Genomic DNA, 24,043 nt, shown 5'->3' with positions numbered 1-24,043 from the left:
TTCCTTTTCCCTTTTACTCAGTGTGTATGTGTGTATAAATATATATATGATTAGACACCCAGTAGACATAAATTGAAGAAACTGGGATTAACTTGTAGTGAGGTAGGGGATACTGCATTTTTGCTGAAAGTGAACTGCTTATGTCCTGAAATGTGAATGCCTCTCTTGCATCCAGTTGCTTCACATAGTTTTGGTTTGAGGTGCTAGTGAGCATTCCGGTTAGCTTTCCAAAGAGAAGAATTTTGCCTGCTTACTATGGCCTTTCTTGCGTAACTTTGGCTTGTCTTGGGTTACATGACTTTTAGTTATAAGGAGATCATGTGTGATGCGTGACTGACTGTTCAGCACATATTGCTCTAAACATAACTCACTGCATTTTCTCCAGTGATAGTTTGGAACTTTGGAAAATTTTAAGGGCAGCGTATTTTAAATATTTGTGGGTTTATTATCAACCATTACATTTACTCAGAATAAACAAGGCAGGTGCATTTTCTTAAGACATTCTTGTTCACAGAGAAAAACATACAAGAAACGGGACCAACGATAGAAACATTAAATAATGAATTTAAATATAGTATATATAATAAATTCAACATTTTGTTGAATAGAAATTTGGAGATAAGATATGGGGAACATTTTAGTATATTTTTTCATCACTTCAGATAATTTAAATGATCATAGGTAAATAGATTTATTTATTAGTAGTGAGGTTTTCTAAAAGTATGGAAATGGTGTGCCAACAAGTTTAATTTCAAAATATGTTTTTTGGCTGTACTGTAATACATACATTATTATTTTACACAGATTTACCTTTCTAAGTTTCTAGGGCTTTTAGATCATTGTCCATTTCTGGGCACAGATTTTAGGCAGTGCTCAGTTATAATTTTAATCTGCTTTGATAAATGTGTAATATAATAAGTTATATGGGAGGGGGAAAAAGCATGCAATTTTAATTTTTTAAAAAAGTAAAATTTCACCATTATTGTGTTCTCATGATGTGAATCCAAAGCTTATTTCTCTTTATATTCAGTGTATGAATGAGAATTAATTTAAGAACAAAGAGCTTCTTGGACATCAACACAAACTTCCCTGTTAACTAATTTTAAGGATTATAAATAATTCATCTTTTCAAGTGTTTCCCCACCCCCCTTTAAAGCTACTGTGGTATACCACAATTAAAACTTTTTGTAAAAGAACTTAAAGAGAAGAATCTGGATTAATTTTTAAAATATTCTTTTGATGTGTGGCTTTTTTTTTCTTTTTTCTTTTTGAAATCTAGTTACTGTGTGAATATATTGGGAAGGCACCTCATAGCCCTAAGCAGCTATAATAAACAGCCATTACTTAGAGTTGAGAACTCCAGCTCAACATAAACCTTTCCTTTGAGGGCACTACAGCACTACCAGAAAAGCACACAAAACTCTCATTACTCTGAATGACATATATTTTGTCCTGTTTTCTGTCTTTTCTGTTTTCTTTCTTCTTTCCTTTCTCTTTCCCTCTCTCCCTCCTTCCTTTTCTCTTTTATTTCTTCCTTCCTTCTCTGCTCCCCCACACCCTTTTCTTTTGTCTTTTGTCTTTCAGGAAGGTCATTCCAAGAAATCTGCTGTTTCTTTGGATGACAGCGACATCGAAGCTCGCCTTAATAGTTGGAATCTTGGGGTAAAACAAAGTACTTTATGTATGTGTATCAATGTAGGAGAATTGTATTGTATTTGGAAAACATCCGAACTAATTCTATTTAGTGAACATTATTGGATGTCAGCCATTTAGTTCTGCGGTGGTACTGTGGGAGAAGGACTTTGAGTACTGGAAAGAGAAAGAACATTCCAAAGAAGTGTGAAACAGTCCCTGCCCTCACAAGCTGACTTTCTTACTGGTGAAATAGGAGATACACACATATGTAGTTAAATAATAATTGAAGATAGTGTATGGTAAAATATTAAAATGAGTTAGAAAGTAGAATACTAAAGTGGAGAGAAGGGGAGGGAGGACTTGGGGAAGCAAGGTCATTTGGGTTAAAAAAATTGGGAGATTTCCTGGATGAGCCACCACCACGGGCAGCAAGTTTTCAGGTACAAAGACCGAGAGGGGCATGGATGTATCCAGATAGGCAAGGAGATGGAGAGCTAGGAAGAGAGGCATGAAGAAACATGGGTGGTGTAAGTCAAAAGTCAGGGCTGGATCTTTGGGACTTAGATTAGGGGGCAGTGTTAATCAGGCTGGATTGTATTGGAGCTTTGAATGCTAATTTGAGCAGTTTAGCTTTTACATTTTAGGCAGTAGTGAGCCCTGGAGGTTTAGTTTTTCCTTCCAGGGTCCACTTTACATGATGCTGTTTAAACGCTTTGAGGAAATGAAAAGGGGGTTAGAACAATTTTTATCACATTTTGTTATTAATAAAATAATTTGCAATTTGAAAATTTGAAAAATATAGAGGATCAGAGGGATAAAGTATGTTTGAAAATCTTAACACTGAGAGATGGTTTAACCTTTTGCTATATATATTCTCCCCTCCTTTTTTTTCTATGCGTATTTATAAAATTAAAATTTAAACAAAATTGGAGTCATATTATAAATACTATTATGTGCTGTTTTGAATTTGCTATAAGTTTATTATAGTTCTATAAATATGAATATTAACAATAGCACTAATTTTTCTTTTGGATGGGTATTCCATAACTTATTTAAGCAGTCTGCTATTTTTGGACATTTTGGTTGCTCCCAGTTTGTGGCTAATATAAGTAATACTGCAATAAAATTCCCTGCAGAATCTTTGTATACATATTTGGTTGCTGTCTCAGGTTATATCCCTTCCTGGTACATTGCCCCCAGAAGGTAGATGCCAGTTTATTCTCCAACTGGCAGTATATAGGATTGTCTGTTTCTTACTTCTTCATTGACATTAGGGATTGTTATTTTAAAAAAACCTAAAACCATTCCTACTAATAATGGTCTTTAATGAAAGTGGTACTTTAGGAAAATTGACTTGATGGCATTTTGAAAGTTATATTGGATGTGAATGGAAATTGGAGAAAGGGAACCAATTATCTTTTCGGTGTTTGTGGTGAACTCCACCTTAGTGTGATTTCTGTGAAGCTGGAAAGTGTTGAAAGAAAAGGCATTTCAAAGAGGGTAAGGGGTGCTAGTGACTGATTGGTGAGCTGACCAGAAGGGCACCTAAAGGTTGCTTCTAGGAAATGGAAACATTGACTCTCTGTTAGTTAACTGTCAGATGGGGGGATCCATTTTAAGGGTTACAAATTTCCTTTTAGACTGGTGGAGTCGGAAGAGGTGGTTGGACGAATTGGGGAGGTCAAGGTTTGGAGCTTCATGAGACTTGATGGCTGGAATCCTATTTTGTAGTCATGCTGTTCGAGGTGGTGGCTGCACCCAGAGGCTGGACAGCCGGTCTTCAGGGGACAGAGTAAGGACAGGTGACTCCTACAGGGGACATGATTAGAAGGTAGGGAATGGATAAGAATTTAAAGCAATATGAATCTCCTAGCCATTTTGAAAGCATGTTAGTGAAAGAGAAAAGAGAGAATTAGTAACAAGAGGGGGATAGTAAGTCAAAAGAAACACATTGTTATGTTTGGAGGTGGAGGGGAAGCTGCCATTGGAGGGAAGGCCTAAGTTACCAGTGTGGGAGAAGAGCACAGGAAATCCCCCAGAAAGACAATTTTTTTTTGATATTTGCTGGAAAGCAATATCAAAGTGAAAAGTGAAATTCTGGGCTATCCTTTTAAACTTGCCTTTGCCCTTAGCCATTTGGAACTTCTAATGTACATTTCTTAGCACACAGAGTACTTTGCCCGATTATTTAACTGTTCAGAGGATTAAATTTTTCATTTGTATAATAAAATTGAAATAAAACATCTAAAATATTTTGAGGTGATGCCTTAAAACTAGGTCTGCCTGGATTTTGTTTCACACTTTTATTGTTCAAAGAATGCACTAACAGTGTAAAATATGAAAGCTTTGGATTTTTATATATTTATAACATATATACATTAATCAGGCTGAACTATATCTTTTGATCACAGTAGAATAATTTAAGAACCCAGTGTATTAAAAAGCTTAGATTTTGCTTTGATTTTAGTTTTGTTCGAGAATGTGTGATGAATTTTTTTCTTTCTTCCTGTGAGTGATCAGTTAATAGTAGTTAATTTTAGTGCTCTACACCAAGGGTGCATTTTTTATATCGCTGGCATGACTTTCATACACCTTCGTTCAGATGTATTAGATGTTCTAGAATTTGAATTTTCTAGTTTTTGTTAAAAATACATTTTTCCCTCAGATATATTCTTTCTTTCTCCTGGAGTGTGTTAGTATTTTTTTAGGAATACGTAATTCAAGTAGGGATTTACTTATTAAACCTAGCAATTATATTTTCCTCCTTTTTTTTTTTTTTTTTTAACTCTTTAAGCTTTCTAATCTTTAGTTTTGGGGAAGTTTTCTTACTCTGCCAATATAATTGATATATATTTCATGCTCGACTATCTTTATGTACATTTTTCTCTTTTTTCTTTTTTCTTTTTCTAAGGCCCTGATTGGGGGCTGGAAGGAGGACTTTCCTGGGCCTTCCATCCTGGTTACTAGTCACCTGTCCACTCCCACCATGGGTCCACATTCTGACTGCAAAGTCTCACTCCCACCAGGAGCAAAGGAACAGTGAGGACTCTTTGCCCCTTAGCCCCAGAGCAGAATCCGAGAGGAGTGTGGGATTAGTGCAGGGATAGTTCTCAAGACAGGCATGTGAGCTGGGCAAGGTCAGCAGGAGTGAGTGTCCCCCAGATCCTGCAGGTAGCTCCAGAGGGTGGACAGTACCCTAGAGTCAGGCTGACCCACCTGGGGGTCAGGGGCCATCGGGGAGGGGTGAACCTTGCTGTTGAGGGCTAGGGGGTGCCTGTGAGCCGTTAGCAGGTGGGATGTGCCTTTACTTTCCCTGTAGGAAGCCTGGCTGGTGTACTCACTGGGGTCTTCCTCACTGGCCTGTTGGGAACCATCCTAATCAGGCACCGGGGCAGCTGCCGTGCTGGTCTAGTAAACAAAAGAGGAAGAGGAAGAGAAAAGAGTAAGTTGAGACGAGGAACGGTTCCAGCGGTTGAGCTGCCCAGTTTGCTGACCCACAGAATTGCGAGCTCGATACAATGGTTGTAGTTTGAAGCTGTGAAGGTTTGGGGTAACTTGTTGTGTAGCAGAGAGCTGATTGATACAGATGCTGCCTAATAGTTTTCTGAAGTGACTCTGCTAGTTTTTGTCCTCATCAGCCAAGGGCCAGCTCCCGTTTCTCTACTTTCTCTTCAATTCTCTTCAATTCTTGGTATGGGCAGTTAATTTTTTTTTTTTTTTTACTTCAAAAAATTTAGCCATTCTTGAGAGTGGCTAGTGACACTGCATTATGTGGTTTTCATATGTATTTTCCCGGTGACTAATACAGTTAGGTGACTTTTCAGATGTTATTGACACTTTACATGGCCTCTCAGAGTGAAGTGCCTGCTTGTGCCTTTGCCAGTTTTTCTGTTGGGTCGTTTGCCTTTTTCATACTGGTACGTAAGAGTTTTGTATCTATTCTGGGTCAGAGTCCCTTTGGAGTATTATAAATATTTTCTCCTACTTTGTTCCTTTCCTTTAATCTCTTACTGGTATCTTTGATGAACAGAAAATGAGCATTTTATTGCAGTTCAGTTTCTCACTTTTTCACTCTGTGATTTGTGTTGTTTTGCGTCCTATTTAAGATCTTGGACTATCTTAAGGTCCTGAAGATGTTCTTCTATGTTGTCTCCTAGCAGCCTGTTGTTTTACTTTATTTATTTATTTTATTTTATTTTAGTGTTTATTTTTTAAAGATTTTATTTATTTTTTATTTTATTTTATTTTATTTTAAAGATTTTATTTATTTATTCGACAGAGATAGAGACAGCCAGTGAGAGAGGGAACACAAGCAGGGGGAGTGGGAGAGGAAGAAGCAGGCTCCCAGCGGAGGAGCCTGATGTGGGGCTCGATCCCATAACGCCGGGATCACGCCCTGAGCCGAAGGCAGACGCTTAACCGCTGTGCCACCCAGGCGCCCCTATTTATTTATCGCACGATCAGGGAGGAGAGGGAGAAGCAGGCTCCCCGTCTGCAGGGAGCCCAACGTGGGGCTTGACCCCAGGACCCTGAGATCATGACCTGAACCAAAGGCAGACGCTTAACTGACTGAGCCACACAGGCGCCCCACTTTTCCTATTTAGATTACATACCATTTGGAGGTGATCTGGGAATGTGTTATAAGATAGGGTGTTAAAATTTACTTTTGTCGCTTATATATATATATCCAGGTGACACTCCCATTTATTGAAAAGACTATTCCTGTGACATTATGGTGTTATTTGTCTCATAAATCAGGTGATACTACATGCCTGTTTCCATTCTGTTCCTTTGGCTTATTTGCTTTTCCTTGTGCCAAGGGACTATGCCTTTGTATATCTGTATTTAATTTGTGCTCGCTAAGTGTTTGTTGAAATGTGAGTAAACCAACGAATGAGCCTCCATTTGTAGTATTATTTCTGAGGAAAAACATTTTTCAAGTTCTAAAATGTTGACTTAAGAAACATTATTTTGGAGCATAATTGATTTGACATTGAGGACTGTATTTATTTTATGCTATTGAGAGAGTTTTGGCCGTTCTGACAGATGCCATGACTTAAAAACATTTATTTTAGTTGTGGTGCTAGTAATATATTGCTTGATAATGTCCATTCCTTTAAGCCAGCTAAAATATCAGATAAAATGTCTTTCTATTTTTCTGGAATCATAGAACATCTTTAACTGGTCAACATTAGTCTACAAAGGATATTTGATCAATTTGACTAAAATCCTGAATAATCCAAAGGAATAATCTGACAGAACCCTTTGTAACCAAACAAATTGGCTAAAACACTAATAACCAAAGTAAAATGTCAAAAGCCAGTTTTCAATAGAAAGCATTCAGATATCTGTATTTGTGTCTAGTTTAAACTATTACATATTTTATTACTGTGATTCTATTTGTTCGTTAAACAAGAAGTGTTTGGTCATGTGATTCTTTCCTGCTACTGGAACTTAATTTTTTTGGCTTTGTTTTCTGTATAATATTTTGTTAGACTTTAATGTTTCACATAAATCCTTTTTCTCTTCCATTTTGGATATTATTTATTGTGGTCTTCTTTCTTGAGGTATTATAAGAGAACAAGAAATTTTCCAGAAGAACTTGAAAAAAGTAAATGTTAAGACTGTTTACAGATTGCTTCAAGTCCATTTACTGGTGGATTACAAAGTGGGAACATTTAACTTCAAAGCACATCTGGCTGGTGTTATAAAATCAGAAAATAGATTGCTTATTTCCCCCAAGTAGACGCAAGAACATGCTTTACTATGGATAATTCTCATTACATATTGAAAGTGGTTATGAGGCAAACTCAATGTATTGTAAATGGACAACAACAGAAAGAAGATTTATACTTGTTTATAGTGTTCATTGTTGCTTTTAAATATTATAATAGATTTTTTCTTTCTTTTTTTTTTTGGTCAACTTGAGAAAGAAAATTTATGATAACAGAATGAGTCTTTAACTTCTGTATTTAATGGTTTTTAAAGATGCAGAGGATGAAACAGGAGTCACTTCTGCATAGTTGAAAGGCTACATTGTAATTAGCTAAACCAATATTTTGTACTCTGCTTGTAAATGTAGAGTTGTGTCAAAATAAGTCACAGATGGTTTTCTTGGCTTTTGGTTTTAAATTTTAAGCTTAATTAGAGCTTGAGCATCTTTGAGAATTCCGTTTCCCCCTTCCTTTATTTTTCCCCTCCGATTTAATTCTGCTTATGAATTAGGGTTTTATATATTTGCAGATTTGGGTGTGTTTTTGAAGAATTTACTTTCTTGGCTGGTTTTCTCCATTCCAAAAATAGAGAATGGTTACTTACTTTTCATATATATACCTTCAGACAATAAATATTTATTGAGTGCACTTTGCTGCCTGCCGGAAATGTGCTGCCTCTGTTTTTCCAAAAGCTGTGTATATATAGTACAGTGTTATTTACTGAAGAATGTGCCTCTTTCTCTGGTACGATATTTAAGTGGGTTTTATTATTATCTCCACTTAATAAATGTTTCCCAAAGTGAATGTACTAATTCATACACCCACCAGTGGTGCACCATCTGGAACACTTTTATTGTCAAATTTTTAATGTGTACCGATCTGGTGGCTATAAAATGCCATCTCACTGTGGAATTACTTTACGTTTTCATATTTCTGAAAAGATTGCACGTATATTCATATGTGTATTAGTCATTCAAATTTCTTCATCAGTACAATGTGTCTCATGTTTTTCCCATTTAAGAAAAAACCGTATTGTTCTTTCTTTTGTTAAATTTCAAAGACCTTCTTTACACATTTTGGAGACTGATCATTTGTGCAAACATCTTCCTGTTTATGGGTTATCTTTTCCTTTTATTTATGATATCTTTTTTGAAGAGAAGTTCTTAGTCAAATTTATTAATTTCCTTTTTTTTTTTTAAAGATTTTATTTATTTATTCGACAGAGATAGAGACAGCCAGTGAGAGAGGGAACACAAGCAGGGGGAGTGGGAGAGGAAGAAGCAGGCTCATAGCGGAGGAGCCTGATGTGGGGCTCGATCCCGTAATGCCGGGATCACGCCCTGAGCCGAAGGCAGAAGCTTAACCGCCGTGCCACCCAGGCGCCCCTAATTTCCTTTTTTTTAATGCTTTTTGGGTTTTTTTTTTTTTGTTTCTTGCTTAAGAAATCTTTTCTACTCTGAGGCCATAAAGTCATTCTTTTTTGTTTTTGTTTATCTTTTTTGAGAGAGAAAGAGTGTGAGATAGTGCGCATGTGTGCAAGGGAGGGGACGTGGGATGGGATGGGGGTTGGGGGTGGGGTGTAGGGGGCAGAGGGAGAGGGAGAGAGAGAATCTTAAGCAGGCTTCATGCCCAGCATGGAGCCCCATGAGGGGCTCAATATCACAAGCCTGGGACCATGACCTGAGGTGAAATCAAGAGTTGGACTCTTAATCGACTGAGCCACGCAAGCACCTCAAGTCATTCTTTTAAGTTGTCTTCTGAAAGGTTTTATGGCTCTGCTTTTAATTAGAGGTATTTAATCCATTGGGAATTTATTATATATGGTACGAGAAGGAATCAGATATCATTTTTTTCCCCACTTATTGAAGACATCTTTATTTTCTCAATCATTCACAATGCTAGATTTTCATGAATCATGTTCTCATATTTATTTGAGTTTCTAGTACTTTCTAGTTGGTTCCATTGACTTATTCATTACTGTAGTTTTATTATATCTTTGTAAGTCACTCCACCTTGATCTTTTTCTTCAGGCATGTCTTGGCTATTCTTGTCTATTTATTTATATACATTTTATAATGAGCTTATTAAGTTTTATAAAAGCCCTGTTGAGATTTTGGTTTGGAATAATTTAGTCACTAGATCAAGGAGAATTGTCATTTTTACAATATTGAGACTGTCCAAAAGCATGGTTTCACTATTTATTTCTTTATTAATGTTTTTCAAAAAAGCTGAATTATTTTCTCCACAAAAGGCCTATGTGTATTTTCTTAGATTTACTTTTAGAAATTATATATTGTTTTGTGATTACAAATGATATCTCTGTAAAATTATTTTCTTTTCCTAGGTGATTTTTGCTGATTTACAGAAATGCAGCTGACTTTTACGTATCAATCTGGCATCTCGCAGCTTTGCCAAGCGCTTATTTGGTCAGCTCCTGTTTAATACCTTTCTGTTTTCTGTCTTTATTTGTAGTGTTCTCTATGAACTTCCTGAGGTTGTTTAGAAGTTATATTGAATATTATTGTCCCGGTGCTGGAACATAAGCATCATCAGACACTGACCTGCAGGGAAGTGGTCTACCTCAAGTGGATTGCACAAAAACCCCAATGAATGAAAGTGCTGGACACGGGGGAGGCCAAAGGAGGCCCATATCACTGTTTTCTTCTATTTCATGGCTTTGGAAAAAAGTAATTCCTGCTACTGACAGGGTTTGATTTTGTTTTTTATAGAACGTTTTTATGGATGTTGGATTCTTTTTGTTGTTGTTTTTCATGATTATTGATGTTAGATTTTTTTGAACAAGCAGTAGCCGGTGGTTGTGTGGAATGGATGGATGGCTTGGGTAGCTTACTTTATTTCTTGGTTCAGGAAGGCCTTCTCCCACTCCACTGAAGTTCAGTTTCTTTAATAAGTGCTGCCTTTGGTGGTTGTCATTTAGGCCTGTCATTCTCTGCTTCTTTGCTTCTGTCTTGTTTCTATAGGGTCTTTTTCTTCAGCTCCATCTTTCTTTCCCTTCATTATGGACAAACTTCCTCACAAGGGGCGTCTCTCTACTGCAGAAGTGGTTCCTTCCTAAGAACCTTCTCTGGTTCTTTACACTTTTTGCATCCTTCTTTTGATTCTCCTGTCTCCAGCACTCTGATCCATCAGGTTTTTTGTACGACTCACATAAGGTAGACCACTCTCCTTATACAGGTCAGTGTTTGATGACATTTATATTCCAACACCACTAGGACCCTGAGGCACGTTCTTTTTGTTCCATGCTATCACTCTGGTTTGGCTCAGGATCTAATTCTGCTGATCTGTGATCTTTCTTTGGCCACTTAAATGTAAATCAAGGGTTTTAGTAATGGGTCCTTGTTATGATGTAGGCTTAGGTGATGTGTGTTTTTATGTGCTCTCTTTGTTGATCTGTATGGGTTTTTGGAGGATGGGGAGAGAAATTTAAATTCAAACAGTTGCCATTACTTTATAGGAATCAACCTTCAGGCGAAAGAAAATTGTTTTGTAAATTACTCCTTATCTAGGTGCTAAAATATAGTTACTCTTCAGATCTTATCTGTTGCTATAGAGGCTTTTATGTTTTTTGAACATGAATAATCAGTTCTATTTTTAATTTCATTGCCTCTGTATTCTTCGATTAATTGGTCCTTTATGCATCCTTATCGTTATTATCAACGTGGGTATTTGGGTATGGATTGTTTATCTTCCATTATTATGAACTATAATAAGTCATTTGAGGAGTCTTTTGAAAACACAGTGAGATTTTGGAGGAATGGATTCTGATAATATATGTTTGACAAAGTTTGTCAGTTGATGCCAGTGGTATACTTCCGGGTAAAAATCATTATTCGAGTTTGGAGTCATGGTTAGTGTTGTAGTGTGTTCTTGTACATTTTGAGATTATCTATGTCATAAACTATAAATTTAAGATGTCAAGAGATTAGAATTCCATGATAATGATTTTTAATTATCACTTCATTTGAGAATGAAATATTTGGGATAATAATCAGTGTTTCTAATTTATCATACAGTATATTCATCCAATAAATATTTCCTTGAAAGCCTACTACAAGTTAGGTATTGTGCTAGCTATCAGGAATACAAAGTTGAGAAGTCATTATCCTTGCACTTATTGTGCATAAAGACAGATGTGGCGACATACTGATAAACCCTTAGAATGTGCTATGAGAGACATGTAGGATACTTTAGGAGTTTGGTAAGAGGGTGGGATCAGGGTATGTTTTGCCCCTTCCTCCCTTCTTTCCTTCCTTCCTTCCTCCCTCCCTCCCTCCCTCCCTCCCTCCCTCCCTCCCTCCCTCCTTCCCTCCTATCCTCCCTCCTTCTTTCCCTTCTCCTTCCTTTGTTCTTGATGAGGACACGGAATATACGTGAGGTTCAGTGGGGTGGAGTCCGGAGCCGACGACCAGGAAAGAATTCTTGAGGCGTCTTTGGTGCAAAATTGGTGGTTTATTAAAGCACGGGGACAGGACCCGTGGGCAGAAAGAGCTGCTGCACCAGGGTTGTGAGGGGTGGCTGTTATATACCATGGGGTTGGGAGAAGGTAAGGAAAAAGGGAGGTTGAGGAAATACTTTCATATGTTAAAGAAGACTCACAAGATACCAGAGGCCTTGCCTTTGTCAAGTTAAGGTTGTTTTTCCCTCTAGCAAGGCATTAACATTAATATGGTTGGGGACTTCCTGCAGATTACAAGGACATTTAATTTTATCTACATTCCCTTCCATGCTTTGTTCTTGTAAACTGCTAAGACATTTGTAAACTGAGGGAGACTCAAGTCTTGCAGGATTGTGGTATCTATAGGTTAACTGTTTCTTTGTCCTTTAGGGCAGCCAGGAGTGCCAGAGGAACGTCACATACATTGGGGGGGGGGGGCGGGTTGCAGGGTGTCAGTTTCTGCTTTGTCCTCAACTTGCCTTCTGTTCCCTCATCAGTTCTTAATGAATATTTGTTGGGCACCTGTCACCTCCCAGGCCCTGAGGTAGATGCTAGGGATAGATGGGTTGTGACAGTCATAATAGTTTATTTTCAGAGCTTACACTCTTACAGAAGATAGATATTTTGATTATAAAAGGGTACTATCTGAGTAGGAGGAACTTAATTAAATTTCTTGGGGAAGAGTCTTGAGTAAGTGAACCACAAGAAGAAATTGGGAGAATGATTTCATAGGTTGCAAAGACTCAGATTTGGGAGAGAATGTAGTGTTTTTAAAGGTAAAACAAGTCATTTAGTGTCCTTGGAATACAGGGTATACTGAGGGGGTAGATGAACCTGAAAGGTAGATGTAGGAGAAGTCCCAAAGGAATTCTCTACTGTAGTAGTTATTCTGGAGGTGAATGTAAGGGTTCCTGCACGGAACCTGTCTGGCTGTGTAGTAAATTGAGACTTGAAAGGTGATTAGGTGCGTGCTTGTAGGGGTTAGAGGGGCTCAGAGTGGTGTCTAGGGGTAGAGAGTTACAGGAAGACTACTGTATTTCGGTAATGGAAGTCATCCAGGGTTCTGGGAGTATAAAACGTGATGGGAGGAGTAGTGGAAATGAAGCTGGGCAGTTAGGCTATGAGAGGATCACAAAGGTGCATTTCTGTCTGCAAAAGAGTTTGTTTTATATTTTATTTGTTAGTGGGCTACTAAAAACATGTTGTGCAATACCCATCCTAAAACACAAACTTAATATTAAGGCACATAGAAAACATTTTTGTATAGCAGCTGAATTCTATATTTTATCAAATAATAATTAAAACTGAAGATTCAAAAATATTAATAATTAATAAAATTATTAAATTCTATCTCAAATTTTTAGATAGAAAATCCTCGATACCTGAGACAGAAGCCAATCCCGGTTTCTCTGGTAGGTGAGAATTTCACTGGACTTTTCCTATGGACGGATTTTTTTTTTTTTTAAGATTTTATTTATTCGTTGAGAGAGAGCGAGTGAGAAAGAGAGCACATGCGCAAGTGCGGGGAGGGGCAGAGGCAGAGGGAGAGAGAATCCCAAGCAGACTCCATGGAGCATGGAGTCCGCCGTCGGGCTTATCTCACGACCCTGAGATCATGACCTGAGCTGAAATTAAGAGCTGGGTGCTCAACTGACTGAGCCACCTGGCGCCCCCTTATGGACAGATACTTTTAAATAAAGTAATCATTAAGTCCTTTACAGAAAAGAACGCAAGTCCACATTATGAAGCATACTAGTCTTATTAATCCTATCACTTGAGAGTGAATAAATCGCTTTTTTTCTCCAATGGTGGTATTATTTTGGCATGAACTTCAGGCAATTAGAGTTTCCTTTTGGGTTAAGAATAAAGAAGGCCAAAAAAAGTATTGAATAACTCTTACTCATTCCACAGATGACTCCCAAATTCAGCCTGAGAAAATCCAGCAGTTTCCATGATGATCAACTACTCTCTCGAATGCATGAGAAAGAGGTAGGATTGAGATATTTCTGTTGTATCGAATAATGAGCACAGTTTTTGTATTTTGTATAGTATGGGTTTTCAGGTCTTTGAATAATGATGCACGGTAGGGAGGGGTTGTCTTTGGTACGAATGTAAAATAATGATGCAGGGTAGGCAAGGTTTGTTTTTCTCTTTTTTCATGCACATTTTCCACTTTGTGAGAGTGTGCCGAGGGGCTGTCTCCTGACTATCCATCCCTGCTTGTCAGGGCCTGGGGAGATGGCAGTTTTCAGAAGCAGTGTCTTTGACCTCAGCGAATCCCTCCATTCTGCCTTTATCTCAACTTAGTTTTAATGGATCTTTCTAGTTTCGCTATTTTTACTGTTCTGCTATTTAAATTGATCTGCTAAATTTGCTATGCTATGGTTGATATATAACATAATATACTATCTTTCTTTGGTCTTTGAAAATAGAATTATCCAAATGGCAGTATTGTTTATTGGCTAAAAGCATAAACTATGGAGTAAAGAATACCTGGATTTAAATCCAGCTTATTTGCTGTGTGAAAATAGGCAGATACTTGCTCCCTCTGAGTCTTAGTTTCCCTGTCTAATTTGGGAGATACCTGCTTTACAGGATTAGGATCAAGATTTTATGGTCCGTAAGTACCTGTCTGCTTCACATATAGTAGACATGAAATGATGGTGAATTTGCTTAATGATTTTCTTTTTAAAATTTCTGTTTTAGGAAATTTGAAAATCACTACTATTATTTTTATTTTTGCTTATGACACCAACGAAACACTTTTGGTCATCTGTGTGGTGTGATAGAAGACTTAGATTAGGAATCTGAAAAACTATGTCCTTAACTTGCCTTTACCATTCTCTAGTCATATTAGCCAGGGAAGTCAAGAATATTAGTTTAGTTTTTGCTTTAAGAGAGGATAATTATTGATGTCACAGGGTCATTACCAAAATTAATGAGAATAATGAATATGTATGAACTTGTAAATTGTAGTTTAAATGTGCAAATGTGAAAGATGTTATTGGACTTAGATTTAATGTTTCTAATAAATTTAATTAAATAATTTTATCTTTCATTATTTTTTCTTTCATTTTAATGAGGATGCTTCTAAGAATTTCTAAAATTTAATTTCAGTTTGGTGATTTTTCAAAATGAAAGGGTTTTCTCACCACCCTATTTATAAAATATCACAAAGGACATTGATTTTTTTTTGCTTAGATATTCCAAACAATAGCATGAGCATATAATTTAATTTTTGTTGATAATGGAGAAGGAAAGGCAATTTTTTCTTTTAACTTTCAATCTGGTGGAATTACTGCTGCTGATCTCAGTACTGTTTGTCATTTCATGGCTCCAGTTTAAGGCGTGTGGGGTTTTGTTTCTTGGTGCAATCTTAGTGTTTAAAAAAATTGTTGAAATAAAAAACAACTACATTTTAAAAAGCCTTTGAGGGAAATACTTTTCATATGCAGACACATCTTCTTTTGAGCTCTTATTTTGAATTTCTTTCTTTTCCAAATTGTCATTAATTGTTTTTACAAGTCATTCTAAGTCATCCCCAACCACTTTGCTTTTTACTTTTATTTTGTACTAATTCTTAGCGTTGAGGCTGCTTACCATAGAATAATTAAAATAATTGAAAGGAAGTACTGGCTTTTTGAATCTTTTGGGGGTCTTTGATGAAATAGTATCTTTATTCTTTATGATGGCACCTTGGATCAGGCATGACCATACCAGTACTACCCACATATGTGTTGAGTGAGAGAAAAAGCATTTAAAGCTATCGTGTATTACAGCAGATTCATTTTTAAATGTGCGTGGCTTTATTTTTTCCACACCCTTATGTTTTTGTTTTTCTTTTTGGCATACTACAAAAATATTTTTGGCATCATTGAGAAGTTTGCATCTAAACATCATCTTACTTCATATCTTAAAATATATCCAGTGCATATATTTTGGCTAAAATAATCCTTTGTGCAATTACATAGTTGTTTTGGACTTTTGTATGAAATTTTTAAATCATATTTTTTCTCTATACTAAAATATTTAAAAATTATATGCTGAGTTGCCTCTGTGTGAGAATTATCTTAGTTCTTTCTTTTAAAGTAGCATTTATAATTATAAAATAATTCGTGGATTTTTATTGAAGAAATTTTAGAAAATATAGACATATGTAAAGAAGGAAATAAAAATCAGCCATAAAACCAACACCTAGAAATAAAAACACTGGCAAAATATTGTATTGCCTTTTAGTTTTTTCTTTATGTATCCCATAAACCCAAGTGTTTCCTTAGAAAATGAGACGATACCATATATTTTTTTTGTATATTTTGAGTAATTTTCATTCTATTAAATTTTGTTCCTAATTATCTATTTTTAATGGCTGTATTGTATTTCAAATTATGGAAGTATCCCCAGTTAATTTAACGTTTCCCTATTGTTGGGAATTAAAATTTTTTATACTTTCCCTAATATAAATAATTGTGGGAAGAATATCCTTATTATCTCTTAATATATCCTTATATGCATCTCTAACTATTTCCTTGGGGTACTGAATTATATCTTACATGATAGAATTGAAATGATGGATTTCTGTAAGTTTAGTATCATTAACAATTTCACTTCTAGAATAAAGATTAACACTTGGAAGCCCATTGAAAATTGTATGTTACTGTAAGATGCAAGTAAGGAATTTATTATGTGCAAAAATGAGAATGAGAATAAAAAGACAAAAATAGGGGTACCTGGGTGGCATAGTTGGTTAAGCATCTGCTTTTGGCTTGGGTCATGGTCTCAGGAACGTGGACTCGAGCCCCGCATTGGGCTTTCTGCTACATGGGGAGTCTGCTTCTCCCTTTCACTTTCACTCTGTGCTCTCTCTCAAATAAATAAATAAAATCTTAAAAAAAAAAAAGGCAAAGATAAACAGGAGCCACTTGAAGGCAGAGGAAGTAGCAATTTGTATTGCCTTTGTAAATACAAAAATACTAATTATATTTTTAATACAGAACATGTATTTGCAGGACAAAATTTTTTAATATCCTCATATTTGAAATAAAAAATACCAATCATATTGTGTTATTATTTTTGTCTGTTTTCCAGAGATATTTTTCTAACTTGGATTTTTTCCTAAATTTAAATACATAGTTATGTTGTGATATGCATAGTTATCCTTTAGGATAATTTTATGTCTGCTTGCTTAAGTCACTTTTATTAAATATTTACTTGTGGATATGATGATAAATGCTTTTCTGTTTTGAAATTTAGTAGAGCCTTGCATGTCTGTATAAGAAAACCCTGATGTGTCTTTTGCATGTTCTCATCTAAAAAATGCTTTTGTTGTTGCTGGGCAGTGTTTTAAAAATAATGAAGAACATTGTTTAAAATGAGTTAACTTTATTTTAAAATGAAACATGAAATATTAAATATTTCATCTTCTTTTTCTCCACACCTAATCCTCATTCTTCGGAGGTAATCATTGCTAAAAATTTAGTATGTATTCTCTTTAAATTTTTCTAGGAATATCTCAGTTTTTTATACAAATGAAATCATAGATCATTGCTTTAAGTTTTTTTTAACTTAAATATATAGTCCGATAATATTTCTATGTATAAATTGTCTTTATTCTTTTAAATAGTTACATTGTATTTTACTTTACTGCTGTATCAGTATTTTATTAATACAGTTTCCTGTTGAGGGATATAGGTTATGTATTTTGCTCTAATAGTGTTTCAGGAACATCCCTATGTATATCTTTGTGTATCCTATGCTTCTTTCTTTTGGGAGGTGGGGGAAGGGACAGAGGGAGGGAGAGAATCCTCAAGCAGACTCCGCAGCAAGCACGGAGCAGTACGCGGGGCTCGATCCCACCACCCTGAGATCATGACCTGAGCCCAAATCAAAAGTTGGCGGTTTAGCCACCCAGGCGCCCCTCGTATGCTTATTCTTGTATGATACATTCTGTGAAATGGAATTGCTCATTCACAGGGTTGCACACTTAAATTTTTTCTTGTCATCAACAGATCCTTCAGATAAGATTCTGTGCCTAGGGTTGTAGGTGTGGGAAGAATGGGGGAGTGATGGCTAAGAGGTATGAGAGTTCTTTTGTGGAGTGCTAAAAATGTGCTGAAATTAGATTGTGAGGATGGTTGCCTAATTCTCTCCTACAGTAAAAGCCGTTCAATTGTATACTTTAAATAGGTGAGTATTCTGGTGTGGGAATTATGTGTATTTCAATAAAGCTATTAAAAAAAGGTTATGTCTGCTTATATTTGCACCAGTAGTGTATGAGAATATCTGTTTTCTCATTTCATCAACATTCACTTCTAAACATTTTTAATTATCTATGGCATAAAAAATAGTATCTTGTTTTGAGATTTACATTTATTATAAATGAGAATGAACGTATTTTCTGTCTGTTTTAATTTCACTTTTATGAGCTGTCTTTTCTTACAGTTTTCCATGTTTTTATTGAATTGTTTGTCTTCATTGTGATTGCTGAGCAATTTCTTTTTTTTTAAAGGAGTCTCAAATCTCTTCTGATTACAGCCCTTGATATTTCCTTCTCTTTTTCTTTTAAGATCTTATTAAGATTATTAATTTGAGATAGAGCACGAACATGAACACGAGTGGGTGGAGCAGCAGAGGGAGAAGCAGGCTGTCCGCTAGGCCCGGGAGCCCCATGCGGAGTTCAATCCCAGGACTGAGCCCAAGGCAGATGCTTAACCGACTGAGCCACCCCTCCTGAGCAATTTCTGTATTAAAGAATTCTGGTCTTGGGGCGCCTGGGTGGCTCAGTCGGTTAAGCATCTGCCTTTGGTTCAGGTCATGATCTCAGGGTCCTGGGTCAAGTCCCGCATGGGGCTCTGTGCTCAGTGGGGAGCCTACTTCTCCCTCTCCTTCTGCCCCTCCTCCCTGCTCGTGCTTTCTCTCTCTCAAATAAATAAATAAATAAATAAAATAAAATCTTGTTAAAAAAAAGAATTCTGGTCTTTGTCATATATCTTGTAAGCATTTTTCTCTATGTCTTTGGTTTATTTCTGATTTTTTTTTTTTAATGTATGCAAGTTTTCTCTTAAAAGCTGGATCTATTGGTCTTTTCTCTACGGCTTCTGGTTTTTGTATCATACCTAGAAAAACATTTCTTTTTCTAAGATTATGAAAAAAAATTCACTCATGTTTTTGTCTCTCTTTAAATCTTATTTTTATGTTTAAATCTCAGATCTATTTCAGAGGCTTTTGTTGTGAGTAGTGATGGTAATCTAGGGCTGTCAATTTTAATGTCTACAATAAAAAATTAGGAGGTTGCAGTGTTTAAGTTAAAGAGGGCAGGAAGTGTGGAGAGAATTGTTTGATATGAAATTTTATACAGATTACAGAGTTCATCTGTGTCATGAAGCATTCAGTGAAGGATTTGATTCTGTTTAAACTTTAGAGAGTCCTGAAACACTGAATTAGCCTTTATAAATCAAACTTTATAAAATACAACTTTCATTTTAAGTTTATAATTGCGTGGTAAATACCATGGATGTTAAATGAGTGATATTTGCAATATTATTTAATTACAGCTAAAGATTTGTAGTAGGTTTCTTTTTTTGGTGGTTAAAATACATATACCCATAAAATATTTAAAGATGTTCTTTTAAATTTCTAATTAATTTTGGGCATTATGGGAAAACATGTTCAGAGACAGTGATCCTTTATTTTAACTTCAGTCTATCAGTCACAAACACACTTGAACTTGTTTGCCTTTGTAATTGCTAACACATTTCCTGTGATATCTACATCACAGAGTTCTGTGACAGTGAGCATCATTAAGCAGTGGGTTTTTTCTTTAGTATCCTAAAAAAAGATTTCTGACATAGATTAAGTCATTTGGAAAACCGTTGTCACTGAAAATGAAGTAAGAGACAACACAACAAGGGGAGATCAATTTTCAGAGCAACCATCAGTTTTCAGAGAGCAGATGGTAGAAATTGCTCTTTTTGTGAAATAAAATAGAAAATTTCCTTTGAACTTCACCTTCACTTATATTGAACATTTTTACCTATTGTGTAAAAAGGGATGTTGCTTCCTTCTCACATGTAATGCCAATTAGGCATTTTTACCTTTGTGAATCTGCTAGTTAAATACAGAATTTAAATAAATCCAAGATAGCAAAATTTACATTATTGATATAATAAATGAAAATATTGCTGTTTTTAAACATTTCATATGAATGTAAACTCAGATATACACAAGCTCACAAAATATAATAAATAATCATACAAAGGAATACCATTGTAAACAACACCCAGGCACGGAATTAGATCATTGTCGATATCCCAGAAGCCTGCTGTCTAACCCTTCCCAAACAGACTTGTTTCCATCTTCCTTAGAGGTAACTATGGGGCACCTGGGTGGCTCAGTTGGTTAAGTGGCCGACTCTTGATTTCCGCTCAGGACATGCTCTTGGGGTTCTGCGATTGCGTCCCGCCTCTGGCTCTGTGCTCACGGGGGAGTCTGCTGAAGGATTGTCTCTTTCCCTCTCCCTCTGGCCCTCCCCCTACTCACACGCATTCTCTCTCTCTCAAATAAATAAATAAATCTTTAAAAAAGTTATCCTGATACTGATTTTTCTGATTATAATTTCCCTCCTTTGTTTTTAAAGTTGATTTTATCACCAATGCCAGCATCCTTAAAAGTGAAAATATTTTTATTTTAGATTTTAAACTTCATCTAAATAGAACTAAACTTTATATATTCTTTTCTTTTTAACTTTTTTTTTTAAGATTTTATTTATTTATTTGACAGAGACAGCAAGAGAGGGAACACAAGCAGGGGGAGTGGGAGTGGGAGAAACAGGCCTCCTGCTGAGCCGATACAGGGCTCGATCCCAGGACCCTGGGATTATGACCTGAGCCGAAAGTAGACACTTAAAGACTGAGCCACCCAGGCGCCCCATAGACTTTATATATTGTTTCGCCTCTTTTGCTCAGTAGTACATTGGTGAATCTGCTATGATTATCCCCCATCTAGATTTCTCTAAATGAATCTGCCACAAATTCTTGCCATTTTGTTGATGAGTCTATTCTAATTTTTGGCTTTTACAAACAGTAATTCTATGAACAATCTTGTACATGTATCCTGACAAATGTGTGAGGGTTTCTCTAGGGTAGTGGCTCTCAATGAGCCCGTGGTCCTCATGACTCTTTTATGAGGTCTGTGAGGGCAAAATTATTTTTGCAATGATATTTAAATGTTATTTATCTCTTCAGGACGTTGACGATGGTGCAGATGCAGTGCTGGGTAAACGTGTATCTTAGCCCAAATCAAGGCAGTGGTTCCACATTGTACTTGTGGTTATTATATCATTCAGTGCCACACGGTCACAGGGAATAAATGAACAATTTTACTTAGATGAAACAAGCCGTGAAACTCTTAATTTTATTAAATCAGATATGCATTCTTTTTGATACCTGAGTGAAGGAATGGAACTTTGCAAAGAAAACGTAACATTGTATACTGAGGGATGATGGCTGCCCAGAGGAAAAATGGTTGTCTGATTCTCTGAGTTGGGAACTGCTGCTGTTTTTGTGGAAGACCGTTTTTATTTGAAAGAATGGTTATTCAGACTTGAATATCTGACAGGCAGTCTCTGAAAAATGAACAAAATGAGCCTGTCACTTCAAGTAAAACAACTGATATTTGTTGCTAATGATAATACTAGAATTGTGGAAACTCTGTCCATCACTGTGGGCTTGAGAGCTTTCTAATACTAAGACTTTTTTGGTGAGATTGGTGGTGATATTAACCAATGTGAAGTTCTGGTATTGTACTATGAAATTTTCAATATTTGGAAATCTACATAACTCATTGAACTGAAGTTTTCCAAATGAGTAATGCATGCTGTCATAAGACCACACATGGGTAAAAAGTCCATTCCAAGTTCAAGGTAGACCAACAGAACTTACCATGACAGGGCATGAAAAGTTTCAGATTCCACAGTGCAAGTAACTTTAAAAATCTAGTACTTGTGAGTGTTGGCTTACGTAAGAGACTATCCACAATTATCTGAAAAGGGTACTAAAATACTTTTTCCCTTTCCAAGTATCTATTTCTTTAAGGAAACATTTAAGGAAGAACGAATTCCAATATTGCACAGATTCTTTGAGATAGTAGAGGAGGGGGGAATACTTCTCAATTCATTTTATGAGTTAGATCCTGACACCAAAACCAGAAGAGGAAAAAATGAAATCCCAGTAAAAATAAAAATTTAATAACAAAATTCATTATCAATATACTGAGAAAAGACTTTCAGTTAATAAATGATGCTGGTACAATCTTTCATTTACCTGGAAGAAAATAAAATTGGATCCTCATTCTCTAAAAACAAAGAGAAACAAAAACAAATTCTGGATATACTGAACAATCTGTAAATGCCCAAATGAAAAGCCTCAAAACAACAGAAATCTTGCAAACAAAACAAAACAAAACTCTAGAAATCAGAAGATCTTTCTAACCTAAAAAATTTCCAAACCCAGAGCATATAAAATAAATGATAGCAGTATTCAACTCAAGTGAAATAAAAGACTTTGTGTGGTAAGAAATACAACAAACAAGATCAGCAGAAATATAATGGATTTGGGGAAAGTATTTGGGGCAGACCGTGTGTTAATGTGTATAGCACACCAGGAGGTCTTACTGACCGACAGATAGAAATGTGGATTGAAATTGTGACAGGACACTTTCCAGGACAGATTCATATAGACTCAGAATGTGTGAAAAGGGGCTAAGACAGTAGTTTTCAGAATGCAAGTCAGAGTAGTAATGAGGTAACCACTGTTCCTGGGGAAGAGGTAAATTTACCTTTATTTCATTTTCTTTTTATTATTATTATTTTTTTGCCCTAGGGGAAGAGACATTATTCTGCCCTGTAAGCACCTGAATTTACCTTTACCAGGGGGCAAAAAATACATCCACCATTGACTCATCCGCCTGTCTTCTGAAATCTATCCTATAGCAACCAAAGCCCTGGTGTGTAGGACGCATGTATGAGAATTATTTTGTGGTGGTGTTTGCATTAGAAAAATATTGAAAATAAGATGAATATGCATTAAGGGAAACAAATTTTGTTTTCATTAAGGAATAGGTGGTAGCAATTTAAAGGAATGAATAAAAACGACAGCAGGTTGTTCAGAGAGAAAAGCGAGATGCAGCAAAAACATATATTTTTGTGTGTAAAATATTCATAATAAAAAATAGGTATTGTTGAAGGGATAGTGGTTTAAAGAAGGGAATATGTCTTAGCTCACATCTAACAGCCCAGGGTGTGTAGGGAGTGCTCTGCTCTGTGACCTCACTGGGACCCAGGCTCCTGGGGAAGCTCCGCCATCTTCAGTGTGTGACTTCAGTCTCTGGGTCTCAGGTGGCGGTTGCTCACAGGTACCTTATCTTTTAAGAGTCATCCTTCAGAAAGAAAGAGAGCATGAAAAGAAAGCCTCTTTATTTTGAAAGATACCCAGTCAGGGTTGCCTGCAGCATTTCTGTCCCAGTACCCTCCTTGACCATAGCTAGTCACGTGGTCCCAAGCAGCCTCCGGTAAGACAGCCCAGCCCAAATCTGGTGGTGGTGGGGGGGCCTCAAAGGAAGGAAAGGAAGATAGATATCTGAGGACACTGGCAGTCTGTGCTACAAACCCCCAGACTGGTGCATGCATTTTAGCTTGTGTGTGTTTCTGTATGAGTCTGTGAACATGGCAGGAGATATGCAAATATACTGGGTTGTTAGTAAGGAATACGCCATGCAGGTGTTAATATAGAGGGACATGGGGAGGAGAGGGAGAAGAGGGAGAGTCAAATAAAAAATGAACACCGAGGAGTGCAGAGAAGCGAAACAAAATAAACAGAAACTCAGTATAGAGTAGGATTATGATTATGTTTGTGTTGCCTGTAAATGATGTTTGTATATGATGTATAACAAAATCTAAAAATTAGAAAAAAAAATACTGGCATGCACTGTGTCCGTGTAAATATCACTTCTTCCCTGAAGGTAATGAGTTCTGAGGAGACTAGAAATTACTGTTAGGAGAATTCCATCCATCTCTAAGCCCCACGGATAAGGTAGCAAGAGAGATAGATGCATTGTTCTTTGTGCTATGTTTAGAAATAAGCACAATGAGTAACAATTGGCATTATGAAGTATTACAAACGAACATTTTGAGAATAGGGTATCCTGGAGATGTTAATCAGGAAGAATCTTAATTATCAATGCATGA

At 36.3% G+C, this 24,043-nt stretch overlaps 1 protein-coding gene across 7 annotated transcripts in view; it reads left to right on the top strand.

The window, feature by feature from the left end:
* The window catches only part of CEP112 (centrosomal protein 112), a 418,880-nt gene that overhangs the window by 35,554 nt on the left and 359,283 nt on the right, over positions 1 to 24,043 (top strand). For all 7 annotated transcript variants that reach the window (XM_057317729.1, XM_057317726.1, XM_057317731.1 and 4 more), the window contains exons 6-8: positions 1,585 to 1,662; positions 13,170 to 13,217; positions 13,717 to 13,794. In XM_057317729.1, coding sequence (XP_057173712.1) covers positions 1,585 to 1,662; positions 13,170 to 13,217; positions 13,717 to 13,794 — 204 coding nt within the window. The remainder of the gene's footprint in view (positions 1 to 1,584; positions 1,663 to 13,169; positions 13,218 to 13,716; positions 13,795 to 24,043) is intronic.

The sequence above is a fragment of the Ursus arctos genome, unplaced genomic scaffold (assembly GCF_023065955.2).
Source record: "Ursus arctos isolate Adak ecotype North America unplaced genomic scaffold, UrsArc2.0 scaffold_24, whole genome shotgun sequence".
Lineage (NCBI taxonomy): Eukaryota > Metazoa > Chordata > Mammalia > Carnivora > Ursidae > Ursus > Ursus arctos.
The sequence above is the reverse complement of the archived record's forward strand: the minus strand, read 5'-3'. Positions and strand labels throughout refer to the sequence as shown.